Source organism: Schistocerca serialis, chromosome 2 (genome assembly GCF_023864345.2).
Source record: "Schistocerca serialis cubense isolate TAMUIC-IGC-003099 chromosome 2, iqSchSeri2.2, whole genome shotgun sequence".
In the NCBI taxonomy this organism is placed as follows: Eukaryota; Metazoa; Arthropoda; class Insecta; order Orthoptera; family Acrididae; genus Schistocerca; species Schistocerca serialis.
In genome coordinates, this window is record NC_064639.1 from 297,212,711 (window position 1) to 297,237,615 (window position 24,905).

The 24,905-nt window shown below is 38.8% G+C and overlaps 1 protein-coding gene across 2 annotated transcripts in view; it reads left to right on the forward strand.

Annotated features, from left to right (window-relative positions):
• The window catches only part of LOC126457064 (NFX1-type zinc finger-containing protein 1-like), a 443,455-nt gene that overhangs the window by 152,491 nt on the left and 266,059 nt on the right, over positions 1-24,905 (forward strand). For both annotated transcript variants that reach the window (XM_050093063.1, XM_050093062.1), the window contains exons 4-5: positions 17,970-18,053; positions 18,323-18,594. In XM_050093063.1, coding sequence (XP_049949020.1) covers positions 17,970-18,053; positions 18,323-18,594 — 356 coding nt within the window. The remainder of the gene's footprint in view (positions 1-17,969; positions 18,054-18,322; positions 18,595-24,905) is intronic.

The following is a 24,905-nucleotide window of genomic DNA, read 5'->3' on the forward strand; positions in this document are numbered from 1 at the left end:
CTTCTCATGTTAATTTTTGTTATACACCATTAATGGTTTTAAGAATCTTTAAGTCAGTTTCAATGTTCGTTGGGCGGTGATCTGTGAATACTGAGTGAGAGCTATTGCTTTTCAGTGCTCTGAGATGTTCTGTGTCCCTTGTTCTGAAATTACTGCATGTTTGACCCACATATACAGATTGACAGCAGTTGCAAGATGGGTAGTTCATATCAGACTGGTTGTGTTTGGCAGTGTTGGTGGTATTTCTTCCAAGTCTGTTTTGTATTGTATTGTTCATTCTGTATGCTATATCGAGTCGTTGTTTCTTTGGTATATTGCTCACCCTGTGTGTGACTTTGTTTTTGTAAGTCATTGTGTGCTGTTTGTTGCTGACTGTCTGCAGATTTGTTGTATGTTGTGTTGTTTGTGTGTGTTTTCCATGATTGTGGTGCCTGTTTTTGTGTTTTGTGGTTTATTTCATCTACTCTCTTTGTATCATATCCATTCTCCTGTGCAATTTGCTTTTTGTATTCAGTTCTTGTATGTAATCATGTTTGTTCATAGGTGTTTTGTTCAGTCTGTGTAGTAAATATCTGAAGCTGGCTTCTTTGTGAGGCATGAGGTGATTGGATTGGTTAGGAATAATGGTGCTGGTGATTGTTGGTTTCCCGTAAATTGTGAAGGTGTGTCTGCTGTTGCTCTTGTGTATGGTGAGCTCTAGCAATTTAAGTTTCTCATCTGTTTGTGTTCAGTGAATTGTATCTGTGGGTGGATGATGTTTATTCCCTCATGGAATTCTTTTATGCGAGGCTGTGATTCACCTGTTAGGCAAATTATATCGTCTACATATCTGTACCAACATATTATTTTGTACTGTTTTGGCATTACTATTTTATCAATTAGTTACTTTTCTATCTGATTGAGGAAAATGTTAGCTACGAGGCCACTGTGTGGGGATCCCATAGGTACTCTGGTAGCATAGAATTACCACCCAACAACAAACATTCAAACTGACTTAAAGATTCTTAAAACTAGTAACAGCATATACCAAAAAGTAACACTAGAAGAAAACTATCGTCCAAAAACCAATAGCCAAAGGAAAGAAAGTACTAAATGAATATACATCACTAAGCAATGAAACCCTCTTTGCCACAATTTAAGAACTATATGAATAACACCTACACCAAAACTTCACGTGATCAGCCCCTAGAACTAAATTTCCCTCTGCCCCATACTGCACAACATTCACTTTAGATGCCTTTCCACAACAACCCTCCCCCCCCCCCCTCTCTCCCTCCTTCTCCCCCCTTTTCCCTCCCTCCCTCCCTCCTTCTCCCCCCCTTTCCCTCCCTCTCATCCTCTGTCCCTCCCTCCCAGACCTACGCATGCGAGCGAGCGCGTGCACACACACACACACACACACACACACACACACACACCCCAAACAACATAAACAGCAACAACACTTCAAATCTGCTTGCCTGACCCAGACAAACATGTCACAATACAGATGAATAAGATACAGCCGCAACAACACAGAATTGCAGCAAAAACACTGTGCAAGTTTGAAAAATTGCAGAAAATGCCTGTGAAATGACAAAAGTGGTAGAAATCAGCATGTTATCACACCACAAACAAAGGAGACAAACACCACAACAACAAAGCCTCAAGTAATATGCAAAATAATGCAATACATACTCATTTTCGTTTGGAAATGGATAATAAACAAAAATAGAAATTACGTTTTGCTATTTGCAGATGACATGTTGTAGATTGTGTTGCAGACTCACAGCTACAAACATAAACATTCAATGGCTTCATGTAATGTATGTAAACTAATGCATACATACTTTTTCCAAACAAGCTGTAAAACCAGAACTTTAGACATATTGTAGTAAATAACAAACAATGCATCAGCCCCATAACACATTTTTCAACTGTGAAATGTAGCAAACCACGTATAATATTTGACAACAATCACTTCATTCACAAACGTAAATGTTTAGTGCCAAATGTTTTCTCTACATGTTCATATGTATTAACAATTTTACAGAAGGAAAATAAAATAACCCACTGAAGATAGCACAAAAAGTGCTGAAACATGTCTGGGTAAAACAAAACCCCAAAGGTGTCTTGCATAAGGAATCTCCATAAAAGGAACATTCTCTATAAACAGAAAGTTGAAGGTAGAAAACTTAAAGGAGTCTTCTTATACTGCTTTGAGAATAATCAATGCCCACATCAGCTTTTGTGGTGGCTAACTAAAAGTGGAAATCTCATAAGAGCTTTTGTATTCAGCAAGTAATGCTAGGCTGAAATACATGCTGTATCTTGACTATAAAAAAAGCCGCGGCAGTTGAGGGTGCCTCTGAAAGAATGAAAAATTGAAACAAGAGTTGGAATCATTAAAGAAGAGGAGAGGAAGTTTAGAAACTGATGTTGGAAAGCTAAGAAAATCTGCTGATGAGTTGTCAGAGAGAGTGGAGAAGACTGTGGACATTGCACTTAATTGTCAGCCTAACACTTTCCAAAGAACAGCTTAAGAAAAAGGAGGAAATAAATGAAACTGATAAATAAAGTGAAGAAAAAAACATGAGTCTAAATGAGCAAATGATTTTATTTTATGCTGCTGTTACATGCTGAAATGAATTTGTTGAGTAAAAAGTGACCAAACTTAAAGCACTCCTAGTATTTTTGAAGTTTAAAGTGTTATATAAATTATGTGATTAAACTTCCCTATATTTTTCTCAACAGTTTTGTGAAGTGTTAAATATAATTTGTGGACGAACTGAGTGAAACTTTTTTTATACTATGATATAAAAATTACAAGGTGACATTTATGCTAGAAACTTCAGATTCATTGAAGAAATTTTTTTAACAGTGAGGTAAGGTATTCTTGTAATTTTAAGTATATATTTTATGCATAAAATAATTTGTTGAAGCATACTGTTATGAAATTGCAGCTATTTTATTTGTTAATGGTTTTTGTGTACACTTTGTATAGATGTAAGCAACAACTCCTTAATTTCTGTATTTATTTATTTATTTTTTTAAAAAAGAGCGTACGAGTTATGCGTAAGTTCATCAGGCTAAGGCAAGGGGAAGAAGTCACTTTTGTAGAACAACCAGGGGGATGCCCACTGAGTTGTGGAAACAAGTTGAATTACTAAATGTCTTGCAGCATTTGTAGTTACTGCATGACTCTGAACGGCATGTGGGAGATGTCAAGCACAATAAATCGTGGCTGAGCATTGCCACCTTGAAGTAATTGACTGTACTTGTTACAGTTTGTTGATACTGTCGTGACACCATAGCATTCACTTACAAGACCTTGTCTTGAATAGCAAGATGAAAAATATCAAAAGAATCAAGACTTATAGTGGCCAGGCTCTCCTGGGAACATAGTACATGAAAGGTCACAGTTTTAGTTACATTGTGGAAGGTTTCTGGTAGGCTGCAAACACCTAATCCAGGAATGCGATGTTCAGTATATTCTGATAATGTGGTGTGAGGTTGCTGCAGCTATGGGCTCCCAAACGAAGCTTATGTATTTATGTTCACTAATCTATGAGAACACCTGTACCTAACTAGTTTTTCTGCATGCTGAGCCACTTATAAATGTACTTATAGTTGGTTCAACTGCCAACTAATCACTGTTTCGAGCTGGCGTTTGCCTGAAAGTTGAGCCACGGGGGTCCCACGCACAGGCTCCGTAGATATGACATTAACTTTCATTGAGTAGAGCTCTGAACTGGAATGCGACTGCCGCCTGGCACAACTTTGTTTTAGACAGATGGATGGAAGTGGCCCCGCTTGCCACAAGAGAAACACTTAGCTTTCCTGCTTGGACAATGTTGACAGTCATGTGTGCTGAAGTGCTGTGGACAAGACTTCATAGCATTAGTTTGGAAAGTGGTGTGTGCGTGGTGTTGCTTACTGTAGGTAAACCTGGCTTTGCATGACACATGACCTGCAATTGATGAGGAGACTAATTGCATTGTGCACTGTTAACTACCAAAATGGGTGGAGCCTGCAAGTCAGTTTCTGCCACATCTAAATTGTCCTGTGAATCTATAATGGACATACAGTTCCCATTATTAGGATTAGGTAACTTCAAAATTGCTGTGCAAATGTGGCATCACAAGCATTTTGGGTAATAGCATCATGAAGTGTAGCATTTCTGTATAAAAGTCCACAAGAACACTTCGGTTTGAAATGTCTGGTAAGACCCTGTACTTTGTTTGATTGGTCAACTTGCCACCTTAACCGAAAGAACCTTCAATCTGCAGCTGTGACATGCACGTTAGATTCAAAGTGTGTGTTTAATCATTCCATTGCTGACTTACATGTTGTAAGCAGAGAAGTGCACCTTGAGTTGTGCATGGTATTCAGTCCAGTTCTCTTGCTGGCCAACAAATTATCCAGACTTGGGTACAGAAGTAGCTTGTTGCTGCACAGCTGCCATAGTTAGCACCTGCATCAGTTGTGTCGCTCTGCAGAAGTAGTTGAATCTGCTGCCCCTGTATGCAAACAGCTTGTCAGAGAAAATTCCGGTATGGAACATTATATTAAAAAAGAGCTCGCAACCACTGCAAATGATGTTGCCACTTGTTGGTGGAAGAAGAACATAGAAACCTAGATTTTGAAACAAATCGTTGCCAATGTTGTCACATCTACAGTTTAGTTACATTCAGCCCTAAACAAATAAAGATGCAAATATAAATGATAATGAAAACAAATACTTAACTTACATAGTAGATGTGGTCCTTATGTAGGACAGTACAACAATGAGTGTAAAACCACTAAAAACACACAACTCTGTGTCCAGTTCACTGGCAGTACAGTACAGTAATAGGTAGACACACTGCATAGACAACATGGGCAGTGCTTTGTCCACTGGCACTTGTTGACACACACACACACACACACACACACACACACACACACACACACACACACACACACACACAAAGAAATAGCTCCATGAAGCTCTATGATACAAGACTTGCGGTGAAATAAAGAATACACACACACCACAACCACAACAAGGTAATGAGGAGGACAGAGAGGGCATGGTTGACCACTTCTGCAGAAGCTCGGGCTTGTGGCCCATGGCCCTGAACCCAAGATCCTCTAGATATGCGCAGAGGCCAGTTGTAGTCACTCCAGAGATGCCCCCAGTTGGATAGTACAAGTTCAAGCTCTAGCAGCATGAGGTATAGAATTGGCTCATAGACAAGGAGCTAGATGCAGATGAGGCTGGATGGCCCATGTTGGGCCATCAGTTGATGTGGAGTATGCCTTGGTGTGGCAGCGGTTGAAGCCAGTGTACTGCTAGTACTGTGCTGTGAGTATTTGTGGTAAAGTTTTCCAGCTTTGTTATGACTGGGCCCCTCCTTTGATCGTGTAGGGACAGAGGTGGTCTGATGCCAGCCTGTGGCACCGTGACACTTCAGCATATTCCAGCCTTGACATCAAAATGTGACAGGCAGCTGTCTGGCCCACCAAGCCATGGGTTGTGAAGTCGTCTGGCGTGCTGTTGGTGCAACATATAATTCTTTTATGACATATGTGTGGATGGATATGTGTGTGTGTGTGCGAGTGTATACCTGTCCTTTTTTCCCCCTAAGGTAAGTCTTTCCGCTCCCGGGATTGGAATGACTCCTTACCCTCTCCCTTAAAACCCATATCCTATTGTCTTTCCTTCTTGAACTGCACTCTTTGAAACAGAGACAATGTTGCACCCAACATCCTTTATACCAAGCTAGTGTCATCAGCAAACAGAAATATTTTAGAGTTACACATAAAACTAGAGGGCTTATCATTTACATAAATAAGGAACAGGAGTAACCCCAACACAGATCTCTGGGGCACCCCCCATATGACTGTACCCCACTCAGACCCCACATCACAGTCATTCTCAACACAGTGAGCACATCTGTGACAGTAAAATTGAGACATATGCATCACATATGCTTATATATCTTATAAGATGCCTTCTGTAAATTGGAGGGGGAGTTCCCATAGTGGTCCAGAAATTACTTCATTATTTTATTTATTTATTATCATGCCAGAAGTACAAAGTATATTATCAACAAAAGGAAATTGATCATTGATATCAGTTTATACAAAGGTTGACCAGAAATTGGCCATGTTGAGTGCATTTGGTGTCGCCCTCATCAGGTCTCTCATGGTGCATGTGGCTGGAGATGAAAATGTTGTAGGAGATGGTTGTTAGTTTGCACAGCACCACACTTGCAAAAAACTGACTCCACAGGAAGGCCCCACTTGTGCAGTTTGGTCTTATACCTTGTGGTATTAGAGTATAATTTGTTGAGAGGCTTCCTTGTTGTCCACTTCCTTGAGTGACCAGAAGGGAGTTCTTCATTCAGAACCGTCCACTTCTCCAAATGTTGTCATTTACCCCACCTTTTTGCGATCCTTGCTTTTTGTGGTGTTCCTGTGGGAGCTTCAGTAGTTGCCAAGAAGCTCTTTCATGGTTTCAGCAGAGGATCTTCTGCCTGATGGCCTTATAAAGGTTGGGCTTCTGTAGTTGTAATCTTGCTTGCCTCCCATCTAGCAGCTACCTTGCTTCTAAATTTCAGGAGGGGCTATGCCAGCAAGACAGTGGAGTTTATCTACGGGTGGAGATCTTAAACAACCCATGACAATGCAAAAAGTCGCATTAAGCACCACATCTATGTTTCTGGTATGGCAGGACTTGTACCATGCCGAAAATTCTTATTCAGCACTGGACTGACACAGTGCTAGCGCGCTAGTTCTCGCGATGCATGAGTGAGCTCCCCAAGTGGTACCAGTCAGTTTCTGCACTATCTTGTTTCTGGCATGTGCCACCTGTTCCATGTTTAGGCAGTGTTTCGTACATGTAAGCGTATGGTCTAGAATCTCTCCCAGCTATTTTGGAGCTGGAGAGTGTTAAAGACCAGTTTACTCCCAGATGATTTGAAGAGTTGTTGCTGCTTGCTTGTTCCTGAGGTTGAATACACAGGTCTGAGTTTTGGCAGGATTCAGTTTCAGTTTATTTTCATTATAGTAGATGGTTAATTCTTCCAGGGGTTTAGACAACATTTGTTTCATCTTTGAAAAACGGTCAGCCTGAGCAGTTATTACACAAACATCAGCACACAAAAAAATCTCTGGGTTCCGTCAGACAGCGGTTGATTGTTATTGTAAATGTTGAATAACAATGGTGGAAGCACACTGCCTTATGGTAACCCATTCGCCTGTGTCCTCATCTGCTTCTTTGTCTCTAAAATTCTGCAAAGAATGTCCGGGACAACACAGCAGTAACTATGTAATGACTACTACATTGCGGAAGATGGGTTGGTTGGTTGGTTGGTTTGGGGGAAGAGACCAAACAGCGAGGTCATCCATCTCATCGGATTAGGGAAGGACGGAGAAGGAAGTCGGCCGTGCCCTTTCAAAGGAACCATCCCGGCATTTGCCTGGAGTGATTTAGGGAAATCACGGAAAACCTAAATCAGGATGGCCGGACGTAGGATTTAACCGTCGTCCTCCCGAATGCGAGTCCAGTGTGCTAGCCACTGCGCCACCTCGCTCGGTCATTGCGGAAGAGCCTGCACAGATTATTATTATTATTATTATTATTATTATTATTCTTTCTTTCTTTTCTCAGACGTTATGTCTGGTCAAAAATGGAAAGTGACGTGGACCTTGATCAAGCGTGACTTCCTTTTAACTGTACGGTATATGTTATATTGCATTTAGGAACTTTCGGGTAATTGAACATGTACCAATAATTACGGATTTCTGTGGTTGTATATATAAGTTTGGATGTAGCTGTATTGTATTGATGTACTGGTGGATATTGTGTGGTATGACTCATGTAGTTGATAGTATAATTGGTACAATGTCAACTTTATCCTGATGCCACATGTCCTTGACTTCCTCAGCCAGTTGGATGTATTTTTCAGTTTTTTCTCCTGTTTTCTTTTGTATATTTGTTGTATTGGGTATGGATATTTTGATTAGTTGTGTTAATTTCTTCTTTTTATTGGTGAGTATGATGTCAGGTTTGTTATGTGGTGTTGTTTTATCTGTTATAATGGTTCTGTTCCAGTATAATTTGTATTCATCATTCTCCAGTACATTTTGTGGTGCATACTTGTATGTGGGAACGTGTTGTTTTATAAGTTTACGTTGTAAGGCAAGCTGTTGATGTATTATTTTTGCTACATTGTCATGTATTCTGTATTTGCTAGTATTGTACACTCGCTTGTGATGTGACCTACTGTTTCTATTTGTTGTTTGCAAAGTCTGCATTTATCTGTTGTGGTATTGGGATCTTTAATAATATGCTTGCTGTAATATCTGGTGTTTATTGTTTGGTCCTGTATTGCAATCATGAATCCTTCCATCTCACTGTATATATTGCCTTTTCTTAGCCATGTGTTGGATGCGTCTTGGTCGATGTGTGGCTGTGTTGGATGATACGGGTGCGTGCCATGTAGTGTTCTCTTTTTCCAATTTACTTTCTTCGTATCTGTTGATGTTATGTGATCTAAAGGGTTGTAGAAGTGGTTGTGAAATTGCAGTGGTGTAGCCGATGTATTTATATGAGTGAGTGCTTTGTGTATTTTGCTAGTTTCTTCTCATTCTAGAAAGAATTTTCTTAAATTGCCTACCTGTCCATAATGTAGGTTTTTCATGTCGATAAATGCCCTTCCTCCTTCCTTTCTGCTTAATGTGAATCTTTCAGTTGCTGAATGTATGTGATGTATTCTATATTTGTGGCATTGTGATCATGTAAGTGTATTGAGTGCTTCTAGGTCTGTGTTACTCCATTTCCCTACTCCAAATGGGTAGGTCAATATTGGTATAGCATAAGTATTTATAGATTTTGTCTTGTTTCTTGCTGTCAATTCTGTTTTCAGTATTTTTGTTAGTCTTTGTCTATATTTTTCATTTAGTTCTTCTTTAATATTTGTATTACCTATTCCTATTTTTTGTCTGTATCCTAGATATTTATAGGCATTTGTTTTTTCCATCACTTGTATGCAGTCGCTGTGGTTATCCAATATGTAATCTTCCTGTTTAGTGTGTTTTCCCTTAACTATGCTATTTTTCTTACATTTGTCTGTTCCAAAAGCCATATTTATATCATTGCTGAATACTTCTGTTATCTTTAGTAATTGGTTGAGTTGTTGATTTGTTGCTGCCAGTAGTTTTAGATCATCCATGTATAGCAAATGTGTGATTTTGTGTTGGTATGTTCCAGTAATATTGTATCCATAATTTGTATTATGTAGCATGTTGGATAGTGGGTTCAGAGCAAGACAGAACCAGAAAGGACTTAATGAGTCTCCTTCGTATATTCCACGCTTAATCTGTATTGGCTGTGATGTGTTATTATTTGAATTTGTTTGGATATTAAGTGTGGTTTTCCAATTTTTCATTACTATGTTTAGGAACTGTATCAATTTAGGATCTACTTTGTATATTTCCAATATCTGTAGTAACTATGAGTGGGGTACACTATCAAAAGCTTTTTGGTAATCAATGTATGCGTAGTGTAGCGACCTTTGTTTAGTTTTAGCTTGATATGTCACCTCTGCATCTATTATCAGTTGCTCTTTACATCCTCGTGCTCCTTTGCAACAGCCTTTTTGTTCTTCATTTATAATTTTGTTCTGTGTTGTATGTGTCATTAATTTCTGTGTAATGACTGAAGTTAATATTTTGTGTATTGTTGGTAGGCATGTTATGGGGCGATATTTAGCTGGGTTTGCTGTGTCTGCTTGATCTTTAGGTTTCAGATAAGTTATTCCATGTGTAAGTGTATCAGGGAATGTGTATGGGTCTGCAATGTAACTGTTAAATAATTTAGTTAGATGTGAATGTGTTGAGGTGAACTTCTTTAGCCAGAAATTTGCTATTTTATCTTTTCTAGGGGCTTTCCAATTGTGAGTAGAAGTAATTGCTTGGGTGACTTCATGTTGCAAAATTATCACTTCAGGCATTTGTGGTATCATCTTGTATGTATCTCTTTCTGCTTGCATCCACTGTGCATGCCTGTTATGTTGTACCGGGTTTGACCATATGTTGCTCCAGAAGTGTTCCATGTCTGTTACGTTTGGTGGATTGTCTATTTTAACATGTGTGTTATCTATTGTCTGGTAAAATTTCTTTTGGTTTGTGTTGAATGTTTGGTTTTGTTTCCTTTCCTTCTATTTTCACTTTTTTTGTATCTTCTAAGTCGTTTGGCCAATGCTTGTAATTTCTGCTTCTTTTCATCTAATTGCTCTATCGCTTCTTGTTGTGAGATTTTGCCTAACCCTTTTTTTTTTACATTTTATTTCTTATAAATTGTGTTAGCTGTCCGATGTCATTTCTCAGTTTTTCTATTCTGATCTGTGGCCTGTGTTGCCATGCTGGTTTTGTGGGTTTCTTCTGTTTGTTGGTTGGTTCTGATCTCTGCCTAGTGTGTATATTTAGTGTAGTGAGTGCTCCTATATAAACCAGTAGTTGTGACTCTTCCATAGTTGTGTTTTCATTTATTTTGTTGTGTATGATTGTGTTGATAGTTTTTATTGTTGTTTCGACTTGTGGGTTATTTGGTGGTCTATGCAAGATTGGTCTAATGTCTGTATTTGTATCTTTGTATTCTATATATGTCAGCTGAAATTTTTCTTCTATATCTAACATGTGTGTTACTTCGAGTTCTATTTGTGCTTGTTCTGGTGGCCGTCTTAAGATTTCATTTTCCTCTGATTGTTTAATTGATGCGTGTTGTTCTTTGTTTGTTTGCTCTGGGATGTTTGAGTCCATTACTGTATTTTCTTCTTCTTCTGATTGCACATTATTTTGTTCCAGTATTTGTTGTACTTGTTGTTTGATGTTTTCTAATTCTGACTGGGGTATCCTGTTATTTTTGATTATTACACGGATCTGATCAGCTAGTCATTGTTCTGTTAAAAATTTTAATTCTGGGTATCTGATAATAAATGTTGTGTATACTTGTGATCTGTATCCAGTTGTGTTGGTTCCTAGGTTTGTTGCTTGGTAATAACAGAACATGAGGTGTCGATTAACTTCATCTGACCATCTCGTCCTCTGTCTTCGTTTTCCTTTTAGGGTGGTTGCAGGAAGCATATCCTGCAAAACACCTCTATTTGGATTTCAATCATTTTCCAGTTGGCTAGCAGTGTCGTTACCATTGTGGGCGGGCATAGGGTTCAAACGTCGTCCCCGACCGTGACGGCACTTGTCCGAGGCTTCATTAGTTCTGTCCTGAACCAACTAATCACACTAAAAGGGGGGTTAGCCCTATTAGTAGTTTGTTCTTTTCGTCGCCTTTTACGACTGGCAGAACATACCGGCGGCCTATTCTTTTCCCGGGCCTCCACGGGTTATTATTATTGTTATTATTGTTATTATTATTATTATTAGTGGGGATGGTCAGATACAAAGCACTGGCAGTTCAGAAGTAAGGAGTCCAACAGTCAAGTGAAACCAAAACAATAAGTATAATTCAGCAGTTTTAATTTGGTCGATTGTAGGTGGGTGTGCAGGGTGTGGATGAAGCAAGTGTCACTAGAGAAGGAGCGGTGCAGAGAAAGCATGTTTTGTAAGAAGTGTCTGCCCTCAATGTGGATAGACAGCTTTCTTTTCTGGTAAGGTGTTGTAGGTAGTACTCACAATGCAGTGAGAGTTGCTCCATCATTCTATAAAAAAGATTGTTAGAAATAAGAAGTAACAGCTGTTACACCGACTCATTGGTTCAAGGTTTAATAAAACATGTACAAAACTTAAATATCACTTATATTTCATAATTTTAAAAACAAATGTTTTCAAAGAAAATACTTATTCATTTTAATGTTTAGTTAGTAGCGGGAGGGGAAAGGGAAGGGGAGTGTTACTAGCAAATATCTGATTACATTTAGGGGTAATGGACCCAGAAATGCTGCTTATCACTGTGCTAGAGAGATCATGAAAAAAATTAGGGAACTTGAAAGTGGTAACTATTCTGAAAAAAAAACAGTATTTCAGCTAAAGTACTAAAATCTTGTGTTACCTGACAGTGTCCCCTTAGTTATCTTTGTAACCAGCCAATGAGTCAAGGTGCATTTCTTGAAAAACTGAAATATACATTAGTAACACCCAATTCTAAAAGTATAGGTAATCAAATTGTAGGTTCTGGGTTATGAATTGTACCTTGTCTTGTCAATATGTATGTAGTGATCATATTAGCCGGAAAGTTGCACTCGCCTGGTAATCTTCTGTCACCAGAACAAGGAGACATTAATCTTCTTCACTTATTGTGTTTTTTCACCTAATTGATGATTTAAATTAAAGCAAAGGGTGATTGAAATTAACTTCAGGCATATTACAGAATAAGACACAAATGTAAGGCAGTCCTGTGACAGTATTTTATTGAGTCCACCCACAATTCTAATTAACTTGGCTAGCTGCTGCCTGCTGTAGGACAAGTAATAAACTTTAAGTACCCCAAGACACAATAGAAACTGAACAAGAATGTGTCCAGTCACTAGAGAGAGTGAGAACAGTTAAATCAAGATGCATTAAGAAAAAGCAGGACTGTTAACCATGTATTCTGAAATATTATCACAGAGACAATGACAGAAAGGTGAAGCCTATGGCATTGATATTGGTGGAATCACGATGGCGGATGCTTGCAGAGCAATCGGCATGATTGAACTGTAACAACCAATGTAGTTGTTGCAAATGTATTATTGCAAAACATGCAAATCAAACTGGACTGCCTTAATACAAGGCTATTTCCAAGGTAATGGGAGACAATGCTTGTGTATCGAAGTGGCACCAACTTGCACACCAGTGCTATCTACATTGTGGTCATATCCAAGATCTGCAATTGAAAAGGCTCTGAGAGTGTTGTTTCTGTACTTTTTTAAACTCAGGCACCACATCATAGTATGCATCTGAGGATAAAAAGAGGTTTCTGAAGACAACATGATGGGGTGGTAATTAAATGATGATTGTGAAAATTAATTCGCTTCGCAATTTGATGCTGCTGCATGTGGGCAAGCTATTGGTGGTGTCCATTGGCGTGAGAAAATTAACTCCTATTACATAAAATGATTGATGTAGTATAATGACTTCTTAATTAATTGGCAGTCAGCTCTGTGATTACAATCAGTGAACTTGAAAATTTGCAAGTAACTTGAATCTGTGATTGAAATTATGAAATTAATTTTATTCAGCTCTCTTTGTTTTTGTTAGGGACTGGACTGTGTGTCTTTTGTGGCTGTGGCTTCTGTGTTGTAGGCTTCTGAAAAGTCTTTGCATTTCATTGTGTATCCTCTGTTCCCAAAAAGACTGAAAAGGTTACTTACAAGTTAATAATAAAGTGTCCATAATTCAGCCACCATTTAACAGCTGTTCAGATAAGCTTCCTTGAGGACTTCTCTACTGTGAAAGCGTTATATCGCCCTTCATAGTCAGTTACATGAGACCAAATAAGAAAAATAACCTTGTTCACATTTTCCTTGATCACGCCAAGGACTTTGATTAAATAGATTATGAATCTTGTTAGGAACTAAGATGGATTGGTGTTAAAGCCATTTCTTTTGGCATGGGTGGAGTATAACCATAAAAATAGGGAACAGAGGGTCACGTTACCAAATGATACAACAGGAATAAGACAACATTCAAAGTGGAGAAACCCTTATTATGACCCCCTGTGGCAAGATGGTGGCCAAGTTGAAAGTGTATCATGTGTCTCCACGAAAAAATGTAAATTTCAGTAGTAAAAGGAAAACACGTGCATGTTGTAAGAATGAAATACTGAACGAACGGATATCCAGTCTACAGTTTACAATCGACACTGAAAAGGTGGAAATAAGTAAAATACAATCTGAAAAATGTGAGACGCTAATGAAGAAAGAAGACTTGGTCTCGAGAAAATGGAAGACAATGACTGAAGGAAGTTGTACTCAGAGGGTAAAAGATCTGAAACACAGTGAAAATTTAGCGCAAAAAAAAAAAAAAAAAAATTAAAATAAATCTTTTGCAGTGCTTTCTGCTGTGGATTCAGTCAACATGTAGGAAAGGGTTCAAAAGTTGGAAAACAAAGTAGGCAAACCGTTGCTCGTTGTAAGTAGGTCAACAGTGAAAATACTGCATCAGGAGATATTCTAAAAACTCCGAAAATAAGTGTGCACATCTACACTACCACAGACTTCAGTGCAACAAAGGAAACTACGTTAAAAAACGCATCTCCAGTGAAACTGCAAACTGAAGAACATTTAGAATACATGCAGCAAAAAAACAACACTAGTCAGGTGAGAAGAAGAAACTTAAATCCTGCGGTTACAAAAAGTGTGAAACACAAAACAATCTGTGTGTTAGGTGATAGTCATGGCCGTGAAATTTCTGCAATGTTGATGAGAACATGTAGTTTCAAGGCACCTGGTTTCATAAAGCCAGGGGCTCCGTTGAGTGAAATAACAGACCTAGCAATGTCAACTGATGTAGCTAGTTTGAATAAAGACGATTTTGCCGTGTTAATAGGGGGATCAAACGATGTCTATAGAAATGAGACATACAAGGTTATTACAGAAATGAGAAAATGTTTAAATAATTTAACCCACACAAATGTACTCATTGTGAACATCCCACATCGTCATGATTTACCACTCTGGTCGTGTGTGAACTGCGAAATTAATGTTGCAAACGAGTGTATCACTGAAATATGCACTCACTTTAAGAATATCGATGTTGTAGATATAAACAGATTGGAACGAAGGTTCCATACAGTCCATGGACTTCATTTAAATACACCAGGAAAGAATTACTAACACTAGAATTTTTAATCTCTTACTGGCGAAGGAAAACTGGGAAAGCATGCCACTCAGAACAATGTTGATAGCATCTACATGAGTTTTCAGAGCATCTTTCTTCACTATTTTAATGTAGCATTTTCAAAAGTAGTAAAAACAGTAAAACCTAACAATAATAAGCAATGGGTAACTAAAGGCATAAAAATTTCCAGTGAGAGAAGCGGATTTCTGCAGTACTGTTGTAATAAATATATAGTAACCCAAGAATTCGCAGATTATTCAAAAGAATCTATGGTAGACTAGTCAAAGAGGCAAAAATTATGTGGAATGACAATTTGATAAGAAACTCATCTAACAAAATGCGATCCACGTGGAAAGTTATAAAGAAAGAAACTTGTAGTTCAGCTCCAAAGAAAAAGAATGTATCATTAACGCTAGAAGGCTCAAAAGTCACAGACTCAAATTCAGTTGCGGAAAAATTCAATGAATACTTCACTTCACTAGCTGAAGACCTTATTCAAGTACATTGTTAAGGACCAGTCCCAAGTTTCTCCAGCAAGTCAGTGATCTTGACTGCTTCTATGTATGTTTATGAAACAAACCCGAATGAAATTATAAATCAGATTAAATCATTAAGCAATAAAATGTCAAGTAGTCTTGATGAAGTACCTGGTTTCATATTAAAAGCATGTGTTCACCACATAGCAAACCCCTTTGCAAAAATTTACAACCTCTCTTTAAAAACTGGTGTATTTCCAGATATTTTTAAAATAGCAGAAGTCTCACCACAGCTAAAAAAAGGTTCTTCTTATTTTTAAAATAGCAGAAGTCTCACCACTGCTAAAAAAAGGTTCTTCTGAAAAAATATCAAACTACCGACCCATGTCACAGTTAAGTTCCTTCTCAAAAATTCTAGAAAAACTCTTCTATGGCAAACTTTTAGGTTTCATAAATAAATATGCACCTCTTACAGCACAACAACATGGTTTTAGAAAGTCTAAATCTACACAGACAGCAATTTTCGAATTCTTAGACTGCATTTTAAAATCCCTTACCAACATAAATTAGCTGCAGGTATTTTTCTAGATCTATCAAAAGCCTTTGATGTCCTGGAGCATAACATTCTGATCTAAAGATTAGAAAGACAAGGAGTCAGAGGTGTAGCACATAGCTGGTTGTGTTCATACCTAGAAAACTGCAGGCAGAAGTATCACTTCAGTATGAATTCAACAAAATGAATAAAACAAGAAACAGCTCCTATCGTTCTAGTGAATTCCCAATAAAATATGGTGTACTGCTGGGCTCAATCTTAGGTCCACTACTCTTCTTGATTTATGTGGGCGACTTAGTTGAATATATGAGCCCCACAAAAACTATCCTGTTTGCCGATGACACCAGCATATTGCTCACTGGATCCAGTCCAGAAACTTTGCAGTCCACAGCAGAAAGTTCTATGAAAAGACTTCCTGAGTGGTTCACAAAAAACAGACTCATTATAAATACTGAAAAAACTGTGTGTGGCGATTTCATTAAATTCCTTCAACTAATCAAATGTCTATTCAAGCACAATTAAAAAATGATCCCCTAGAAAATGTAAGTGTCACAAAATTTTTGGGTCTATGGGTTCAGAAAGACTTAAAGTGGGACACACATATAAATAACTTGTCTAGGAAAAGTATCATCTGTGTGCTATGGCCTAAGAATTTTAAAGGCTACAACAAGCAAAACAATAGTACTGCAGGCATACTATGCACAGTTCCACTCACTAGTACAATATGGGATCGTTTTCTGGGGATACTCAACTCACAGTGTAAAGGTTTTTAGAATGCAAAAAAGAGCTCTAAGAATAATTTGTGGCCTTAAAAAGATGAAGTCATGTCAATCCCATTTTACTGAGCTTTGTGTCCTAAATGTTCCAAGTTTATTAGTTTATGAAACTATCTTGTTCACTAGGGACTATCTCCTGAAAACAGGCAAACTGCTACAGAACAAAAATGTACACAACTATAGTACCAGAGGGAAATCAAATAGACATCAAAATGTCACAGAACAACCAGGTATCAGAGGAGCATAATTAACATTGGTGTAATACTACACAATAAGATACCAGAGGAAATAAAAAATGCTACTCATCTAATATTTAAAGCTAAACTAAAGGCATTTCTAATAAAACACTGTTTCTATTCTGTCAGAGAATTTCTGAATAGGGAACAAAATTAATTGTAATAGGTACCCATTTTTAATTTGCCTACTATTTTGCTAATACTATGTATTATTGTAACTTATCTTTGACCTGTCCAATATCAATTGTACAATTTGTGCTGTGTGATAAAACTGGACCAATAAAAAATCAAATCGAATCAAATTTAGTATGTGAGCTGCTCCTATTTTATCACCTATACAAATGTTATTGGAGAACGTAAAAAACTGTAACACAAGTTATAATTCATCAGAACAACAGTGGAATGCACTCACAACTGGTTCTCAGCTAACAGATAGTAGCTTAATCTTACAAAATGTTGTGTTATGAAATTCCAAACAAATAACTTTCTTGTCCCAGAATTAGAACTAAAGGAGCATTCACTAAAGAAGGCTCTATGTCTGAAGTTTCTCAGTTCCATCTGCTGTGTACTTGAAAGCTCTCTATTGTGGTGACCTGCATATAGGATTGCTATCGTACTGTGTATACTTTCATGAAGTACTGTCCTGTGGCATAATCTTTAGAGGTGGTTGATTTTCTGTGTGAACATAAGCATAGAGCAATTGATTTTACCATCTTTTGAGTGACTTGGGTTTACTTTTCATCCAGGGTTCTTTATTACCACAGTTAGCCTGATTATCATTCTTTCTTTCTTTCTCTCTTTAGCTTCAGACACAGGGAATGTTTGATATCCAGATTTGACTGTGACTGCTCTTTTTAGAAAAGAACATAACCTTTGCCCCCCCCCCCCCCCCCCCCTTCTCTCTCTTTCTTTCTTTCTTTGTGTTTTTCAAAACGTTGGAAGCATAATGTAGCTAAGTGGCATAATTGTTATATGGTTAGATGTCTGGATTTACCTAGTGAACCTGTCAGCTTTTTTGATAATATTCAGGTAATGTAAACTATTTTGAAAATACATTGAGAGAAATTTTTGTTGAAGAATAGCTTAATGAACTTTGCCATTGATTGAATTCCTCTTTTCTTTTCAGTAATAGTTGAGGAAGCAGCGGAAGTGCTGGAGTCCCATGTTGTTGTCTCTTTGACAAAGGACTGTGAGCATCTTATTCTCATAGGTGTGTATGAGTACTGTTCAGTTTTTTTGACTGTTTCTGATAGTTCAGGTAGATTATTGTGTGGAGAATAGCTTCTTACTGTTTATATTGTAGCTCATGGTTATTCAGTGATGATTTCATTGAACAGGTCACCAGAATATTTCATATACTGTTGTGTAATCTAAATTCCTCAGATTTGTTGGAAATGGATTTTGTTAAAAGCAATGATTGTGTATAATTGATTATTTATAAGGTATCTTTGATCTCGATGAAAAACTATTACTTTTCAGGTGATCACAAACAACTGCGACCTTCAACTGCAGTCTATGAGCTAGGAAAAAAATTTAATTTTGACATTTCATTGTTTGAAAGGATGCTGCGGAATGGGATGCATTATGATTGTTTAGAAGTTCAGCACAGGATGAGACCAGATATAGCAAACCTTATCACGCCAACAATTTATCCAACATTAAGAAGTGCTCCATCTGTTTATCATTATAAAAACGTGAAAGGTGTCACAAAAAACCTTTTTTTCATTGACCACAGATTTCATGAAGAAGAGGTAAGTGATATAAGTTTGGTAAGGTAAAGCTCTTGTAGAATGTAAGTAATATAGCAGGGAACATAACAACATGCCACATAATACAGGTTTTGACTTGTCAACTTGCACTTAATGAAGACTGAAAACTATGCTAGCTTTTGGACAAATCTTATTGTGAGTGTTCTCTCTCTCTCTCTCTCTCACACACACACACACACACACACACACACACACACACACACACAATGCTAGCTTTTGGACAAATCTTATTGTGAGTGTTCTCTCTCTCTCTCTCTCTCTCTCTCTCTCTCTCTCTCTCTCTCTCTCTCTCACACACACACACACACACACACACACACACACACACACACACACACACACCTATACGTCTGTATTGTGCTGGGTCAGGCAGCTGTACGTGTGTGTGTGTGTGTGTTGTGTGTGTGTGTGTGTGTGTGTGTGTGTGTTTTCGTGTATTATAAAAATTATAAATTGACCTAAAGACTTTCATTAAACTAAAAAATGAAAACACGTGGCATATATGCAAATGGAAATCTGATACTTCCCTGTGCTGTTTACATACAAGGAATAAAACACATTGCAACATTTCAGGTCTTATGAAATTGTGAGCCCTTTTTTCTGTTAAAAGTTGAAGAGACAGAAAAGAAAAAATATACTTAACCCAAATAGATTAGTGAAGGAATATGCATAGAAAGATTTTCCTTAATTACTTTAAATGAATGCTTTGTTGGTCCCTTGTACCACGCCATAACCTATTTGTTTTATGTAGTTTTACAACAGAGTTTCTTCTCTACCCTTTATGACATCATTCTGAATAAAATATTTAACTTTGTGTCAGAAGTTTCTGTAATTAGCATGATTAATGTTCCCAAACTGAGTTTATTTTTCCAAAATAAATGAATAACATTGTTGTAAACTTATGAGACAGAATTGCTGGCCAGTTACATAACTTGAAAAGAAATGTCAGTACTGCCACTAGGTGCACATAAGTGTGTACACTATCCTAGGTTTTGGAACTAACTGTGACTGGCCCTCCTAAATTCCTAAATTCTTCACACCTAACGTAGATACCCATAACATGATCATTCAGCAGAGTTGGATTGGTTGTTAGTGTCACCAGTTTTCGGTGAGTGAATTCAACTTCATACCACATTGGAAGTGTTAGCGAAGCAAGTGTAGACGACCCCAACGATCACCTTTTGTATTGTATATTTACCTCGAGGCAGGCCACTTGCGTACATTGAGTTGACCACTTTAATGCAACAACTGTGCCTCCCTTATCTCGTACTTGAGGACTGCAATGCACACCATCTTCTGTGGGAGAATACCACTTTGACAGGGGCCTTTTCATTGACCAGCTTCTTACAGACCATGATCTATGTGTATTCCTATCCACACCAGTGTCACCCATGATATCTTTTCAGCTAATCTCTTGGCTTCACTACACTGGTCACTATATGATGATCTTCAGGACAGTGAGCACATTTTGGTGATCCTGTGACTTCCTTGCCACTGCCTGATAGACCGATTACCATGTTGGTTGCTTGAGATACCCAAATGGCACTTGTATGTATCTGCCATTAGCTTCCCCACCTCTCTGGCCATCTGCTGACGGCTGCGCCAGTGCCGTTCTGCCCATGTGGGCAATTGCTGACGGCACGCCACATTTTAACGTCCTGTCCAAATTTTAATACACTGCGCATTGATCTTGGTCTGCCAAGTGCTCTGGATGAAATTTTAGTGGATGGCCCAGGAGCAGCTGCTCGCGTTCTTCGTTCTATCCACTTGACAATCCTGTCTAAGGACATTTGATTATGCTGTTTTCTTTTAATCCCTTGTCTGTTAATTTGCTTTTATAGTGTTGTCCTTTTTAGTTGCTGTTTTAACATTGTGCCTCGCAGTGCATTCATAATTTAGTGTGGGCGCTAATGACCACTGTAGTTGTGCACCCTAAAACAACAAAAGAAAGCAAACCTCTCTGGACATTTTCATAGCTGTTCAGGGTCACTGAAGAGGCCTGCATCATTTCAAATAACGTCCTCCACTGACCAACCTTTACACTTTTAAGCAAATTTGTGCTAAGGCTCGCTACCTAATTAAATGTGATAAGAAGAAATGCTGGTAGCACTGTTCACTCTGTAAATGTGTGCTTTTCAATCCTAGATGTGGTCCGAGCTCTTTAGTCTTCCAGGTCAACAAATTTCTTCAACTGTGATGGGTCTCTTCCTGCAGGGTGGTCTGTGTACAGGCATATCAGCTGTTGCTGAACACCTCGCAGCTCATGTGCTACACTCAGCTCTTCGTGACTCCAAGAGAACTGTGTGCCATAGTGCTTCATTCTCATCACCATCAGTGAGATAGTGACCAGGCTACTGATCACACCAATTGATGAATGTAGCATTTGGTACAGCTCCCATTCTGTGGCCAAGGCGACATCTTATTGGCCTCTGCTTGGACCATTTCCCATGGTTTCTCTTCTGCAAAACTACAGATCATACATTTCTGTCAGTATACTATGCTCGACCCTGACCCAGAACTCTACTTGGGTACCTAGCACTTGGACGTTGTTGCACAGTCCTCATTTTGTAAACTCCTCTTTGACAAAAACTGACTTGGTTTCCCCATATTTTTCAATTAAAGGCTAAAATCAAAGATTGGAAAGTCCAGGATGGAATGTAACAACATTGTGAAAAGGGAAGGTGCTACTCATCATAAGTAGAGATGCTGAGTCGCAGATAGGCACAACAAAGACGGTCAGAAATATAGCTTTCGGCTAGTGAGGCCTTTGTCAAAATTAGTTGACACACACACACACACATGTACACACTCATGCAAACGCAACTCACACACATGACTGCAGTCTCAGGCAACTGAGACCACACTGTGAGCAGCAGCACCAGTGCCTGATGGGAGTAGTGACTCAGTGGGGGTAAGGAAGAGGCAGTGGGGGGGGGGGGGGGGGGGGGGAGAGTGATGTGCTGTTGGGGAGCACACAGGGATGAGGTGGAAAGGGGTAGGGCAGATATGTGCAGTTGGGAGGTTGATCGAGGGCAGCGGCGATGTGATGAAGGAGGGGGGAGGGGGGATAGCAGAAAAGGAGAAGTACAAAGACTAGGTGCAATGGAGGAATGAGGGCTGTGTTGTACTGGAATGGAAACAGGAAAGGGGCTGGATGGGAGATGACAATTACTAATGTAGGTTGAGGCCAGGAGGGCTTTTAAAGGCTAGTTACATGCAAAAGCTTAATGTTCTCTGCATCCATGCCCACACCTCTTGGAGTATGGGTCACACTTATTTTCTCTATAGCGAAGTTTTTAAGGAGAATCTGGTTAGAGGTTGTACCTAAACCATCTTCACTCACAATCTGTCACCTCAATGTTGTTCATATCACTTTTACTTTACTTAAGCTTTACGGTTATCTTCTCATGTTTTCTTGCTGCAGTGGACCAGCTATGCACTGCCACTAATTGTACTGTGGGACTTTGTTTCCACGTGCAGAGGATTGAGGACTACTTAGAGAGTCACATCTATGCCAAATCACTACAAAACGGAATAAATTCCTTTTTGGGGAACTCTTCTATGTTCGGTATTTACAACATTTGGTGACAAATCTCTTATTACACAGAACAACATAGCAGAAGTGAATTTCAGAACAGTACACAAGAGAATGACATTTCTCCACAGCTGCTATCAGCTGTTTTCTGGGTGTTTACATTGTTGGCAGAGGTGCTTCCTCTGTGCCTTACAAAGCACCACCAACCTGTGATGCCAAAGTATAAACACCACCTCCAAAGCAGGTAGAGGCTCTTGACAGCATTGTGCGTTGCTGATGTCCTGCGCCCCCTCTTCTCACATTGTTTCTGCACAAACTAAAACTGAAGCCCACACAATGAATATTGTTTATATGCTAACTACTAAAACAGCATTTTTACCTTAAAATCTTTCATATGATTGTGAAGAAGAGGTGGAACATGCTGTGACACCACAGTATCAACTAGGACTTGGACCAATACAGCTTGGACTATGGTTGCCATGTGTATGGCTCGGCAGTGCCTTCAGCTTTGCAGTTGTTAGACCCAGTCTCATAGACAGTCTCTTTTTCGAAGTGGGATCTTCCCTTGTCAGTTCCAATGGTACCAACTCTTGATCTCCTCTGCAGTTACAATAGAAAGTTGAAAGTTGCCAGTTCTGGATCGAACCCCACTTCAGTTTTGCAGAGAGTGTTCTACATCATTGACCCCTTACTTAGTTTGCATTTACCACAAATCTCTTGACCAAGGCAATGTGCCAAGTGATTGGGAAAAAAGCACAGTTGACTTCGGTATATAAGAAGACTGGCTCGAAGACTTCTTAAGTATTAGGACCCAGTATGTTGACCTCGACAGCGAGTGTTTATCAGAAACATGGTTTACATCAGGAGTGCCCCAGGGAAGTGTGATAGGACTGTTGCTATTTTCTATAAACTTAAATGATCTGGCAGACAGGGTGGGCAGCAATCTGTGGTTGTTCGCTGATGATGCTGTGATGTACAGGAAGGTATCGAAGACAAATGACTGTAGGTTGATGCAAGATGGACTAGACAGCTGCCTCTTAATGTAGAAAAATGTAAGTTAATGTGGATGAGTAGGAAAAACAAACCTGCAATGTTCAGGTACAGCATTAGTAGTGTCCTGCTTGACAGTCATGTCATTTAAATATCTGGACGTAATGTTGTAAAGCGATGTGAAATGGAACAAGCGTGTGAGGACTGTGTTGGGGAAGGCAAATGATCTACTTAGGTTTAATGGAGAATTTTAGGAATGTGTAGTTCATGCGTGAAGGAGACTGCATATAGGATACTAGTGCAACCTATTCTTGAGTACTGCTAGTGTGTTTGGGATCCACACCAGGTCGGATTGAAAGAACACGTTGAAGCAAAGTAGAGGTGAGTAACTATATTTGTTGCCAGTGCATTCGATCAGCATGCAAGTGTTGTAGATATGCTTTGGGAACTCAGGTGGGAATCCCTGGAGGGAAGAAGACATTTATTTAGAAGAACACTACATAGGAAGTTTAGAGAGCCAGCATTTGAAGCTGACTGCAGAACGATCCTACTGCTACCAGCACACATTTTGTGTAGGGACCATGAAGATAAGATATGAGAAATTAGGGCTCGTAGGGAGGCATACAGACAGTCATTTTTCCCTCACTCTATCTGCAAGTTGAACAGTAAAGGAAACGACTAGTTGTGGTACAAGGTACCCTCTGTCATGCACGAACCAGTGGCTAGCAGAGTATGTACGTAGATGTAGAAGTAGATGTATGCTTGCCCATGGGTGTAATTAGCTATTGGAATGAGCCCACCAGCTTACTCCTTCTCCAGCCTGCTCTGCTTGTTTACTGTTTTGCTAAGCTAGACTGTTGTGGAAGCGCCATCCTTGTTGCTATCTTGTAGGCTTCCTGGAAATTTGTAGTGCAGTGTATTGTCACTAGACTTCAGGGACATTCACTTAGCATTGTGGTACATGCAAAATATTTTGTCCATTCAGTTAGTAGTGTGGTGCAGGTACAATTGTTGTCAACATACACAAACTATATTGCCCACTTTCTTGTCAGTAGACATATTATTTTTGTGTAAAATTTTAATTTGGAAATAAGCAAACTTTTTGCTCAGCTGAAGAAGCAATTTTGAGGTCAGCAGTTAAAATGAATCTGATAATGATTCATTACCACGACCAAGTTCTGTGGCACAACAATCAACTTCTGCAGGCCACTTCACTTGATGACTTCAGATACACCAACATCTACAGGCACACCAATATTTTCTGACCATTCACCAGTACCAGACTCAGGATTATCTGATGACTTCATCTGAAGATGAGGGGGCCAACAAAGACGGAACCATGCCTCCACATATAAAACAAACTGATATGGTCAAGTAACAACACCAGCCATGGAAACACCAGCTTTTGTCCACAGATTTCGGTCTGAAAACTGCCATTGATACAAGAAGTTTCTTTAGCTTCCCCCTCTTTGTAAGAGAAGATATTGTGACTCTTATTTGTAACAAAACATAAATATTTTACTCGAAGCTCTGAACATTTAATAGACATATCAAAGAAAGAGTGGACCGACCTGATATCAAATAAGTTTTTTTATTTTTTGTAGTTATGTGTCAAATTATGACAAGGCTAAAAAATGTCATTATCAGAGTACTGGCCAAAACATCCACTTCTGGAAACTCCTTTTTTTTGCGAGATAAATATTTATCTATCCTAAGATTTTTACACTTCAGTCATAATACTCTAAAAATAGACTACATGTCCAAACCT